The sequence below is a fragment of the Anomaloglossus baeobatrachus genome, chromosome 2 (genome assembly GCF_048569485.1).
Source record: "Anomaloglossus baeobatrachus isolate aAnoBae1 chromosome 2, aAnoBae1.hap1, whole genome shotgun sequence".
Lineage (NCBI taxonomy): Eukaryota > Metazoa > Chordata > Amphibia > Anura > Aromobatidae > Anomaloglossus > Anomaloglossus baeobatrachus.
The window spans coordinates 26,324,023-26,338,077 of NC_134354.1; the positions used below are offsets into that span (position 1 = coordinate 26,324,023).

Sequence of the window (14,055 nt, forward strand, 5' to 3'; positions counted from 1 at the left end):
ATCGTTACCGACGCCGGATGTGCGTCACTTTCGATTTGACCCCGACGATATCGCAGGTGCAATGTCGCAACGTGCAAAGTACCCCTTAGACCAGTAAAGCCTACACACTAATATTTTCTTTAAAAAAGCACCAGACTAGAGAACACCTAATCCTTGACCTGGAAACTTGCCACGTGGAGGTGCTGTGGGTAACAGTTGCCCACCTTCTCCCTCTAGCCACCCCACTGCCTCTTCTTGCCTGTGTGCGGATCCCTCCTCCTCTGAGCTGTTGTCCTCACTCCACCACACTCACTCATTACTAATAGTATACAGTCATATCAGCTTGCACCTGTTCAAATTTGCTTTATTCTTTGATATTATTATTTTTTGGATAGAATAAATATTTCCCCTTTATTCATGACCACAGATTTGCACTTTTATCATTGATTCTTCATTAATGGAGTCTTGTTCTTTTGGTGATTCCAGTGTCAGTTCATCGTCACAAGTGTTCAAATCATCACAAATGATCTCGAAGGACTCTGTCGGTGGATCTCTCTCCATAGGTGACGTCTCCATGAGATTCTTTTTAATAGACACTGTAGCTCTTTTTGAAGGGTGTACATATTTTACCTGCAAAATAGTTGACATTTAATGGGTTGGTTGCGTCCAGTTCAGGGTATTGATGTTAATGGTACCATTATATAATGTGCACATGGTTCTTGGCAACCTGAGATGTGTCCACCATTAACTTTACACATGGTTGTAAAAAATATCAAAAGGCTGTAATGCGCATCACAACCACTGGGTGGCCACAGACAAAGAACAAAAACATCTTATGACAGAGTATCATAACATCTTCTTTTTTTGACTCACCATCTCGTGACATTTATGTCGGGACTTGTTGAACCAAGAGATATACGTATAATTAATGGATTGAGAATTATTCCCGCGGCCTTACCTTACTAGAAATTAATTTGCTGTTCATTTCCATCTTTCCTGCAGAATGAAAATCAGAGCACAATCAGATTGCTCAAAATATGACATCGAGGCATATTTAGCAAAGCTGTCTAATTTTAGACATGAAAACTTAGGGGTATTTTGCACGTTGCGACATCACTACTGATATATCGTCGGGGTCACGGTTGTTGTGACGCACATCCGGCGCCGGTAGCGACATCGCAATGTGTAAATCCTAGGAGCGATGATGAACAAGCGTGAAACAGTCAAAAATCGCTGATCTGTGTCACGTTGTTCATTTTCATAATGTCGCTCCTGCTGCTGATACGATGTTGTTTGTCGCTCCTGCGGCGTCACACATCGCTGTGTGTGAAGCCGCAGGACCGAAAAACATCTCCTTACCTGCGTCCCACCGCCAAAGTGGAAGGAAGGAGGTGGGCGGGATGTTATGTCCCGCTCATCTCCGCCCCTCCGCTTCTATTGGCCGGCTGCTTAGTGACGTCGCGGTGATGAACGCACCTCCCCCTTGAAGGATTGAAGGAGGGATTGTTCGGCAGTCACAGCGACGTCACCGACCAGGTAAGTGTGTGTGAAGCTGCTGTAGCGATAATGTTCACTACGGCAGCAATCACCACATATTGCATGTGCGACGGGGGCGGGTGCTATCGCGCCGCACATCGCTAGCATCAGCTAGCGATGTCGCAGCGTGCAAAGTACCAATTAGTCTACACAGTCTGAAAATGTGGAAGATTTATCACAGTGGTTCAGGCTGTTTGATACATCCATCTAGTCTGAATTTACACCACTTAATTAGTTGGCTTACCTTGGGCCAAAAATGTGCGACTACATGTGTGACCTCTAAAGAGCCGTCCTATATCAACCCCGGGCCCGGCCACTGCCTTTACGGACCAATTCTCCACCATGCTTCTACAATTTCTCTCTGCAACATTCCCACCAACATCATGGGAGTCTCCAATATCAGCACTGACGCCTGCCAGTGCTCCCGCCTCCAAATTCCTGTCATCTTTTGGTCTTATACAATGGTCCTCCTCAGCCACCCATACAGATGGACTTACATTAGACCATGAGTCCCCAACCTGTAGCTCGGGAGCCACATGTGGTTCGGGTGCCCATAATGTGTGGCTTGCAACTGTCTACCAGCTTAGTGCATTAGCAGAAGGTCTAGCAAACAGGTATGAAGAGCAAGTCTCCAGATGGTGACTTTTGTGAGTAGCTCTGCACAGAAGAGCAGATCTGAATGGGGGTACGGTAGGAAACGCTGGATCTTGGTATATTGCCTCACTGGGATTTCTGTGGAAAAGCTTTGGCTGTTATTTTACAAGTAATGGGGGATCTGAGTGTCACTACTGAATGTGGCTCTCAAGCTCAGAAAGGTTGGAGACCTCTGCATCAGACCTTATTTTCACCGCCTCTGCTCCCTATCTAATATCACAACCTCACCTGTCCCCCATGTGACCAGCATCTACTCACTTTCTTACCCCTGTCTTCCTTACCTGCCCTCCGTGTCAAGAAACTAGTGCATCCTCTCAGAAACCTCACACATCTAGACACTCTCTGACTCTATTCTACTGTCCATATACTGTCCTCCATATCTTCACAGACACAGCCTCCATTTTCTATAACGTCACACTTCCATCAGCTATAGACTCGGTCACGCCTCTTATGCATGGCAAAGTGCGGCTTATCAAGAGACAACCCTGGCACAACATCCTCACTAAAAAGCTTTGGCAAGTGTCCAGGTTTTCGGAGCATCGCTAGAAAAAAACCCAATCTCAAGATGACTTCACCACATAAAATAAACTTTCACGTTCAAGTCAGCCCTCACCTCTGCTAAACAGGTCTACTTCTCAACTCTTGTATTTCTTTACCCAACAAGTTAGTCAACACTTTTAAGTCCCTCCTTCCCCCACCACTGCCCCCTCCGGCCTCCCTCATCTCTACACATTTCAAAAACAAGATAGACCAAATCAGACAAGTGTTTAGGGATCCATCGCCTATGTATTACAGACCACTGCTGTTCCCCCATAACCTTCCTCCCAACCATTACTGAAGGACAGCTTCTTCATCTTCTCTCTAAATCGCACCTCACCACCATGCTTATCCTATCCCTAACCCATCTCTTCCATCGATCTTTAACTTGTGCTACCTTGCCTTCTGATTTCAAACATGCCACAATTAAGCCTATCCTGAAAAAGCCATCCCTCGACCCGACCTCTATGTCCAGCTTTCATCCCATATCGCTGCTCCCATTTGCCTCCAAACTCCTCAAACAGCATGACCACTGAGGAAGGATTTTCCGGTCGTGATGGTTACTATACCCCTTAAAACTTAACCTAAAAATAATACACCGACTGCATGCGACTTGGTTAAACAAATTGGCCACAGCAGCCTTTATTACCTATTATTAACATACTACCACAAAGGGGGCGCCGTCCAACGGGCGACCCCAAACACACAATAATAGGTAACACATCATAATAAACGGTACATGAAACCCTATGTAGGCCCGGTCCAGAAACCCTTTCCTACACCAATATCCCTGGCCGCAACACTCCGACCCAGAGATGAGGTATTAATCACCCCACGGATTAATACCCCCCAAACTTTGCAGAACCCCGTGCCTGCAATTTCCCGGAACCCAGAGACACCATACCAAGACAGTGCCTCTCGGTCCAGCTACAAATCCCTTCCAACCGCTTCTGGACCAGACCTACCCCCGCTGCTGCGACAAAACATACATCCCTTTTATAATAATTCCTTGTTGTCTTTTTGTTTTTGTTTTTTTGAACATAGTTAAACAAACTCAAAAACACAAAAAGGGAGGGTGGGCGGGAATCTGTCGCCGTCCGGAGTCCAAAAGGGGAGGTAAGACCCTCCCTCATCGCTTTTATACTCTCCCCCCCCCTCCCCTACAGGGATCCTTTCACCAATCCCCTATACCTTCCCATAATGCCCTTCATTATAACTTTATTAACCCCTCACTCCCTCCCTTCCCTCTGGTCATGTCGCCCCTCCCCCCTATGGGGTCCATGGCTTTCTTGACCACTGAGGAAGGATTTTCCGGTCGTGATGGTTACTATACCCCTTAAAACTTAACCTAAAAATAATACACCGACTGCATGCGACTTGGTTAAACAAATTGGCCACAGCAGCCTTTATTACCTATTATTAACATACTACCACAAAGGGGGCGCCGTCCAACGGGCGACCCCAAACACACAATAATAGGTAACACATCATAATAAACGGTACATGAAACCCTATGTAGGCCCGGTCCAGAAACCCTTTCCTACACCAATATCCCTGGCCGCAACACTCCGACCCAGAGATGAGGTATTAATCACCCCACGGATTAATACCCCCCAAACTTTGCAGAACCCCGTGCCTGCAATTTCCCGGAACCCAGAGACACCATACCAAGACAGTGCCTCTCGGTCCAGCTACAAATCCCTTCCAACCGCTTCTGGACCAGACCTACCCCCGCCACAGGACAGGACACGTGACACCTTACGTGGCCTGGACCCGCCACACGCCCAAGGCTTGCTCCACACCATCCCGCAAACCCAGGGCCCATAAATCAGAACCAATGTCATTAAGATGAACCCCATCACCTCTCCGAAACTGCCACTTCGCCGATTCCAGGTCCACATGCCTCACCACCACGCCGCCGTTTCTCCGCACGAAACGCGCAACCACCCTGTTCACTTGTGCCCGGGCGCGATTAATCTTCTCAACCGACCGGGCCCCCCTCCACCATAATCTGGCCACAATATCCGACCACACCACTATCAGGCCCGGATACCTTGCCCATAACCGCAGTAGGTCGATCTTAATGTCCCGAATCAGGTCGCGGGATGCCCGCGAACCCAGGTCATTCCCCCCACGTGCAAAACCAACACGTTCGGGGGTCTGTCCATCCTGCAATAGTATTCAAATTCCGGCACGACCCTGCTCCATTCCATGCCCCGCACTCCAATCCACTTGACCGATGCCAGCGATCTGTCCACACCCAACTGCCGACCATTCGGGCGAGCGTCGGCCCGACGGGCCCCCCAAAAAACGAACGAGTGCCCCAGGATCCAGATCAGACACACTCCTACAATAAAGGAAACAATTTTAACAACAACACCAGCATTCCAGATTGCCACAAAGAACAACAAAACCTAACGGCAGAACAAACAAACTCCCCACCAGAGCCCTCAACGAGATAATAACTGCGGGCGCACATAACCACGAAAACGAGAGGACTCCCACCGACCAATCCGTCTCACCATGTCATCTCCAAGACCCCAACGAGAAGCCTCGGTAGCCGCCCCAATCCTGAACGAATGGGACCCGTAATCCTCTGGGCGCCCACCCGCCCAGCGCAAACAACTCCTCAGCACTGCCACAAACTGATAACGAGACAACCAAGCCCCGTCCTCGTGACGTAGCAGCGGGCCCGGAAGACCGCCCCGCAGACCACAAAACTGACTCACCACCTGCACCGGGCACAAGCCATCCCCTTGCACCGCATACAACACTACCAACCTGCCCCGACCCATCTGGTCCGTCTTGGACCGCCGAAGCCGACACTCCACTCTCTGTCCCACTACCGACACATCCTCGAATAGCAAACCACCCCCACTCACCCTTGACGGGCTCACCAATTCTCCTATCCGAAAAGCCCCGAAAAAAGCCAACACAAAAGCAGTTTTAAACAACACCGTCTCATACGCTGAGACACAAATGCCCTGCAAACCATCCACCAAACGCCGTAACAAGTCCAACGAAATGGGCCGCCTAGTGTCCCGCACCTTCACCCCTTTCCGAAAACCTTTCAATGCTTGCCGTACCCGAAAGTCCCGTGAAACGTCCTGCTCACCCCTAACCTTTAACCAGAAGGCCACGGCCGCCACCCTAAGCGCCACAGCCGACGCTGACCTCCCAGCCCTAAAATCCTCACTCACCAATGCCAAGAGCGCCAGTAAATGATCCACTCGCCCGTTACCAAACATCTCACCCAGCACTGCCTGCCACTCAACCCACACCTTAGCATAACGGCACCAAGTCACCTCGGTCACCGAATTCCTAATCAAACCCGCAATCACTGCCTCACCAGGCTCCACAATTCCTCTGGGCACACCGCTCCGACCTCGTCCGCCCCCGGCAGTAACTCCCGAAACCTGTGGAACTGAAAACGAGATAAAGCGTCAGCCACCCCGTTATCCACCCCCGGCACATGTTTTGCAACCACATGAATATTCCACAGCAAACACTTGAGCACCAAATGCCGCAAATATGCCACTACAGGTCCAGATTTCGCTGACAAACTGTTTATTGCATATACAACTGCCTGATTATCGCAATGGAAGCACACTTTACGTCCCGAGAATTGCGACCCCCACAACTCCACCGCCACCACGATTGGAAACAACTCGAGCAGGGCCAGATTTTTGACAAGGCCACCCTGTCGCCAATCCTCGGGCCACCTTCCCACACACCAATGACCCTGAAAAATGGCGGCGAAACCCGCCGACCCGGCCGCATCAGTATATAGTTCCAGAGCATCATTGGGCACCACCTTCTTCAACCACAAAGTGCGGCCGTTAAAATGTCGCAAGAAGACGTCCCAAACCAACAAGTCTGCCTTGATCTCCCGCGTGACCCGCACGAAATGCGCCGATGACCGTACTCCTGCCGTAGCTGCCGCCAACCTCCTGGCGAAAACACGCCCCATCGGCATAATCCTGCATGCAAAATTCAGCTTTCCAAGCAAAGACTGTACCACCTTAAGCCGCACTTTTTTCGCTGCCAGCATTGCTGCAACCGCACTCCGCAAATCCACAATCTTGTCCTCTGGCAACCTACATTCCATGGCCAGCGAGTCGATTTCAATCCCCAGGAACCGCATAACCGGCGCCGGCCCCTCCGTTTTTTCCTGCGCCAAAGGGATCCCGAACCGATCCGCCACTCTCTGCAAGGCGAACAACAAACCAGCGCAAACCATGGAACCCGCCGGACCAACACACAGAAAATCATCCAAATAATGAATAATGGACGACAAGCCGGACACGTCCCGCACCACCCACTCAACAAAGGAGCTAAAAGCCTCAAAATATGAACAAGAAATCGAGCAGCCCATGGGCAAACAACGATCAACATAAAACTTCCCGTTCCACCAGCAACCCAGAAGGTGCTGACTCTCCGGATGCACCGGCAACAAACGAAACGCCGATTCTACATCCGCCTTTGCCATCAATGCACCGCGTCCTGCCGCCCGTACCAAGTCCAACGCTTTGTCGAACGAGACGTAGTACACCGCCGACAATTCCGGCGCAATGCCGTCATTCACAGATGACCCCTCCGGAAATGAAAGATGATGAATGAGCCGAAATTTATTCGGCTCCTTCTTTGGCACCACCCCCAGCGGGGACACCACCAAATTACTGCACGGAGGGCTCTCAAATGGGCCCCCCATCCTGCCCAGCTCAACCTCTTTACCCAACTTCTCACCCACAACCATAGGGTGGTCCCTTGCCGACCGTAAGTTGCGACAAACCGGAGGCAATGCCTCAACCGCCGACGGAATCCGAAAACCGTACAAAAAACCAAACCGCAAAAGCGACGCCGCTGCCCCATCCGGGTACCTACTTAAAAACGGCGCCATCGCCTCTATTTTCACCGGCGTCCTCCCTTTTTCCAGACCCGTCCCCAGCCTTGCCTCTCCCTTTCTTAAAGCATTTGGACAAACTATGTCCCCCCCCGCAGCCGGAGCACTCATGCTTGAACCTACACGCTGCGCCAAATTTGCACTGGCCTTCGTTAAATTGCCAGCACAATCCCTTTTTCTGGATCCCCGAGGGCCCGGCTCCCGCGCCCCCGGCACCGCCACGAAAGGGCTGGTTCGGGGCCGCCATTAAGCGCATCCATAAGGAAATGTCCTTATGGTCCCACCGCATGCCGGGCCGCAACGCCTTCCGCTGCCTAAACTGCTCATCATACCGCAGCCATGCCAAGCCCCCGTACGTGCGATACGCCTCCCCGATCGCATCCATATAGCCGAATAGAGCCGAGCAGTGCTCCGGCTCCTTTTCCCCTACCACGCTAGCCAAAATTGCGAACGCCTGCAACCAATTGGAAAAGGAACGAGGAATGAGCCTATAACGGCGTTTTTCTTCCTCCTCCTTTTCCTTCTTGGAATCGCTCGGCTTCACCTTGTCTAGGTTAAATTTTTCCAGGGGCAGCAGGGAAAATATCTCCACATACTCCCCTTTCCAAATTTTTTCCCTTACCTCTTTTTTGAGGTGCGCCCCTAGCGGTCCCTCAAAGCACACATACACCTCGCTCTTAGCCCTATCATCCAGCCTCACCACCTCATCTTCCTTCTCCTTCTCCTTTTCTCCCGCTTTCTCGCCTGCAGGCTCCACTACTCCGCTACCTACACCCGCCCCCACCGGCACCTTCTCGCCGCTAGCCGCCGCCGCGCCATCCACCGCCGACCCTGTCCAGGCCGTCGCCGCCGCCGGCGCTCGCGCTAAACCCTGCAAAAGCCCCAGCAACTGGCTAAGCAAAACTGACCCCTCTGGCGCTGCCGTGCCCGCAGCCACCTCCCCAGCACCCGCACCCCGCGCCGCAAGCAATGCCGAATCCACGGCTAGCTCACCCGACCGTGACGCGGAGACGGAATTCGATACTGCGATGTCGTCCACCAGCGGCTCCTCTAATTCGTCCCCCGACCTGAGGGCTCCTTCTTCCTCTTCGCTGTAGCCGTCCTCCACCGTCCCAGCTCCAGAAGACGCAGCCGATGCGCCCCCTCCACCACAGCCACCCTCCCGGGCAGCCGCGTGGGCACTGGCGGTGGGCGTCCGCTGCTTTCTTTGCGGCGACAGCCAACAAGACCGTCCTGTCCCCTGGGCCACCGCCGACCGAGTCCTCTTCCTGGAGGAGCCTCTCCCCGAGCTCAGGGGGCTCCCCACCGCCGGTTCCCGCCCTCCCGGGCCTCCGACCGAGACCTCCCGCTGGGTCCTCCCCCCCCGAGGGAGACCGCGTCCGCCGGGCGCAGAGCTGATGATCTGAGGGACCTGGCGCGCCCTGCGGGGGTCCCACCGTCCCTCCTCTCCTCCGCAGCCGTGCAGGTATCCGGGTGGCGCCTGCCCACACCGGTCCCCCTGCTGGCTGCCTGCGCCCGGCCCCCCCAACGTCCCCGGGGGGTAGTGCTGGCCTCCATCCCAAGCCGGGCCCGCTCCTGGTCCGAAGCAGCCGCCGGGACGTGCCCCACCGCCGGGGGCCCGGCGTCCAGAGCAGGCCCCAGGCTGGACACGCCCCCTCTCCGTGCCTCCAGTTCATGCTGGGCACAGCCCGGTCCCCGGGCTGCCGCCGGCCTGTTAACTCGAGCCCGCGGCCTGGGACCGGAAGTAGGCCCCAGGCCGGGCCCGCCTCCATCCAGGCCACCGCTGGCCTCATTCCATCGCCGGGCTCGCTCCCGGCCGGGAGACGCCGCTGGGCTCTGCACTCCAGCCCGAGGCCTGAGACAGGAAGAAGGCCCCGGGCTGGCCACGCCCCCTTCTCGGCCGTCGCGGCCGCGTCGGAGATTCCTCCCGGCGGCCGGAGCGGACGCAGGGAGCTGCCGCTGCCCGCCCCGCCGCGGAGGGTCCCGAGGGGGGCTCTCACTTGGCCTCCTTGCCCCCCCTGCGTCCGGAGAGTACCTGAGCGGGGGCCTCGAACGCCGCCTGCGGCTAGAGGGGGAGCGAGGGGCAGGTGCCGACGGGGACACACAGGCAGCCCTGACGTGGGATTGCACTGCCTGGGCCCCGTGCACCGCCATCGCCGCTCTAATCAGCCGATTAAGCTCCTGGAGGTCCGCCATGCTGGTCCTTGTGGTCCTTGTCCTGGGTCTCTAATCTGTCGCCGTCCGGAGTCCAAAAGGGGAGGTAAGACCCTCCCTCATCGCTTTTATACTCTCCCCCCCCTCCCCTACAGGGATCCTTTCACCAATCCCCTATACCTTCCCATAATGCCCTTCATTATAACTTTATTAACCCCTCACTCCCTCCCTTCCCTCTGGTCATGTCGCCCCTCCCCCCTATGGGGTCCATGGCATCTCGTCCATGCTTAACTTTCCTCCCATCTCTCTTCTAATTCACACTTTGACAACCTACAATCTGGCTTCTGTCCCCACCACTCCACCAAAACTGCCCTAACAAAAATTACTATCAACTTAATGCCAAAACAAACAGACAATTCTCTGTATTCCTTCTAGACCAATACTCAGCCTTTGACACATTCGACCACTCCCTCCTACTACAGATCCTGTCTTTCCTTGACATGACACACCTTGCCCTCTCTTGGAGATCTCTTCATAACTTACTAACCACACAATTTAGCGTCTCCCACTCCCACACTACCAACTCATCCCACCCTCTCTCTGTTAGTGTCTCTCAAGGCACTTTAATGGGACCCCTACTTTTCTCTTTGTATACTTCTGGCCTTGGATAACTTATAAAGTCCCATGGTTTCCAGTACCACCTATACACTGGTGACACTCAGATCTACATCTCTGGCTCAAACATCACCTCCCAGCTGTCCAGAATCCCGGAGTGTCTATCAGCCATATTATCCTTCTTTTCCTCTCGCTTCCAAAAGCTCAATGTGGACAAAACTGAACTCATCATCACTCATCTGAACTGAACTCATCATCTGAACTCACAGGAAGTCAATTACCATGGAGTAACGCTAAACTCTTGTCCTTCTTCTCCCCGCTCATCCAAGCTCTAGATACCTCCTGCCACCTCCAACTCAAAAACATTTCCAGAGTCCGTCCTTTCCTCAACCCACAACCTACAAAATTGTTAGTGCTCCCTCATCATTTTTCTCCTCAACTACTGTAACATACTTTTCTGTGGCCGCCATGCTAACACTCTCGCACCTCTCCAGTCCGTCTTTAACTCTGATGCTTGACTAATCCACTTCTCTCCTCACTACTCCCCTGCTATCCCATTTGCTAATCCCTTCATTTGCTCCCTATTGCCCAACGTATCCAGTACAAGCTACTAAAATTCACCTATAAAGCCATTCATAATCTATCTCCTTTGTATATCTCTAAGCTTACTGTATCTCCCAATGTCTTCCCATACGTAATCTCTCGTCCACCCAAGACCTCCTTCTTTCCTCCATACTTATACATTTCTCACCCAATCACCTCCAAAACGTTTCCCGAATATCACCCATCCCCTGGAATTCTGTGCCCCAATACGTTCAATTGTACTCCACATATGCATCCTTCAGACGGAACTTGAAAACCCATCTCTTCAGGGATGCTACAGCCTGCAATGACCCCACTGCCACCTCACCCCTACTGGAACTGCCACCTCACCCCCACTGGAACTGCCACCTCATCACCTCTGGAGCTGCCGGCTCACCACCAAGAGAGCTGCCGCCTCACCAATTGCCTCCAAAACGTCTCCCATATATCCTCCATCCTCTGGAATTCTGCGCTCCAACACGTCTGATTATCCACCCCATTCAGACATTTCAAACAGAATTTGAAAACCCATTCCTTCAGGAAAGCTTACAGCCTCCAATGACCCTGCTTTCACCTCTCCACCACCGGAGTTTCCGCAACCCGCCAACGTACTTTTTCCTTCCCCACTATCCTGTAGACTGTAAGCCCATGAGGGCAGAGCCCTCTCTTTTCTGTACTATTCTGTTACTTGTTAGTTTGTTCACTGTAGTTTATATTTGAAACTTATATTTAAACCCTTCTCACATGTACAACAACATGGATTCAATGTGCCTCCAAAAATAAATAGTAATATTCACCTCTCATTGGGCCTCCAACCTGTCCCTTTGACACTGATACCACCTGGTCCTACGATCAGCACATCTTTGGCCGCCTTCTCCTCTTAGGTCTTTGGGCAGGCATCGCCACTAACTAGGCCATACCTGTGGCCATCACTGATGAGTGCCACATCCCAATAGACATCATGGTGCCATGTCAGCAGCAGCACCTGCCTGGAGGGCCGGTAGGAGAAGTAATACAAAGAAGTGGTGATTGCAAAATCGGGTGGAGAGTGAAAAAAAGTAGTGAATAAAATAGTTTTTTCCGAGCACCTGAAACTTAGACCAAAATTTTGAGGGTGACAATCGAATCTCTCCTTATTTAATTGATGAATCTACCCAATTAAAACTTTGGGAGATTCGGTAAACTCCATTAAGCGGGCTTTACATGCTACGATATATCAAACGATATGTCGTCGGGGTCACGTCGTAAGTGACGCACATCCGGCATCGTTTCACATATCGTAACGTGTGACAGCTACGAGCGAGTGTGAATGAGCAAAAATACTCACCTTATCGTTGCTCGTTGACACGTCGCTCATTTTCTAAAAATCGAACGTCCGGTTGTTCATTGTTCCCGAGGCAGCACACATCGCTCCGTGTGACACCCCGGGAACGATGAACTGCAGCTTACCTGCATCCCGCCGGCATTGAGGAAGGAAGGAGGTGGGCGGGATGTTTACGTCCCGCTCATCTCCGCCCCTCCGCTTCTATTGGCCAGCCGCTGTGTGATGTCGCGGTGACACCGAACGTCCCTCCCCCTTCAGTAAGAGGATGTTTGCCGCCCACAGCGAGGTCGTTCGGGAGGTAAGTACGTGTGACGGGGGGTTTACGAGTTTGTGCGACACGGGCAAGAAATTGCCCGTGCCGCACAAATGATGGGGGCGGGTGCGATCGCAAATGCGACATATCAACACGTGTAAAGCAGCCTTTAGCCAACTAATCACAAACCATATGTGACGACATGGACTCTCGTGGGTTAAAGTTTCTTAAAATTCAGCCAGACAGCATGATAGATTGTCTATAGACGGGGGAGAAGTCCCTCATTGTTTTTACAAGACTCTTGTTGACTCAATGTAATTGTGTTGGCCACTGAAAGCTAGACTATTGTTCTCCAGACATTTCCAGTAACCATTGTATTGTAGTTGTGTATTGATAATGTAATTACCTTAGTAGCCATTGTCTAGTCAGTGGCTCCCAGTTTACATGTACACCCTCAGCCTTTCTAAGCACATCAGTTAAATGAACATTATCCATGCAGCTTGAAATTCCTCCAATGGGAGAAGCAATCTTGTCCAACCAATCGATGAGGACGCAGTGTATCCAAGGGGAAGGTTGTGGCTATAAAAAGGACTTCTTTAAGCCACCAGTGGTGGTTGATGGTTGATGGATTCAGTCTAAGCTCTTTGGAGCTGACTGGAGGATCAGGACATCTTATGGCTTCAATCTAGGGACTCCGGATCCGGTTGGAGACCATATCCACAGCCTAGGGATTTCGACTCCGGCTGCCAGGATTTTAACATCAAACCAGGACTACCTAAGGAGGACACTCAGGTTGGGACAGTTCCGTCACCTGTTACAGACTTTGCAGACCTCAGACAGCGTGGAACCTGTGAGGCATGGACATTCTAAATCCCTGGTGAGCCAGCGGAAGGGTGAGACTCTGTTGCCTGTTACATTTGTGTGTTTTGCTGATTATGTGTTATGTGCTGTTAGTTGTTTGGGGATCCAATAAAGTCTAATTATTGTGGTTCCCTCACCCTGTGTTGTCTGAGTAGTGTTACGCCCTCGGTTAAGGAGACTGGCGTTCAGTTGGGATGAGCCCTGAGCCACGCTGTCTTTCTAAAGGCGGCGGGTTTTAGTGGACGAGAGCGCCCACTGAGCCCCGTGTCTCCACAATTGGTGGCAGCGGTGGGATACTACTCAGCCTGGTTTACCCAGGGGAGCTGTAGCGGACTGGTGTTCGTGGACACCGTCCAGGGCTCAACAACCAGGAAGGCACATAAGCATACCCAGCAGGCCATAGGGGAGGCATTCAGGTTTCGGACGCTGCCATGTCCAACCCCACCAGCTCAGCCATGGGACAAGGACAAGAGAGGAGTTACGACCGCTGCAGTAAATGGATGCTACAGGATCTGTGCCAGATGCGAAAGATTGACTACAGGAACACTGACACTCGGTCAGACTTGATCCGGAAATTAGTCTGTTGGGATGCCCAGAATGATGCAGAGGATGATGAGGACACTGCCGTTGTGGTATCAGAGGAGGTAAACCCTGTAT

At 52.3% G+C, this 14,055-nt stretch overlaps 1 protein-coding gene across 1 annotated transcript in view; it reads right to left on the reverse strand.

Moving 5' to 3' along the window:
* Window positions 1-331: 331 nt before the first annotated feature.
* Window positions 332-14,055, reverse strand: part of LOC142285567 (B- and T-lymphocyte attenuator-like) — a 53,524-nt gene continuing 39,800 nt past the window's right edge. Inside the window, exons 6-7 of the mRNA XM_075333281.1 lie at window positions 938-975; window positions 332-609 (exon numbers count right to left, since the gene is read on the reverse strand). Of these exons, the coding sequence (XP_075189396.1) occupies window positions 391-609; window positions 938-975 (257 nt within the window). The 3' untranslated portion in view covers window positions 332-390. The remainder of the gene's footprint in view (window positions 610-937; window positions 976-14,055) is intronic.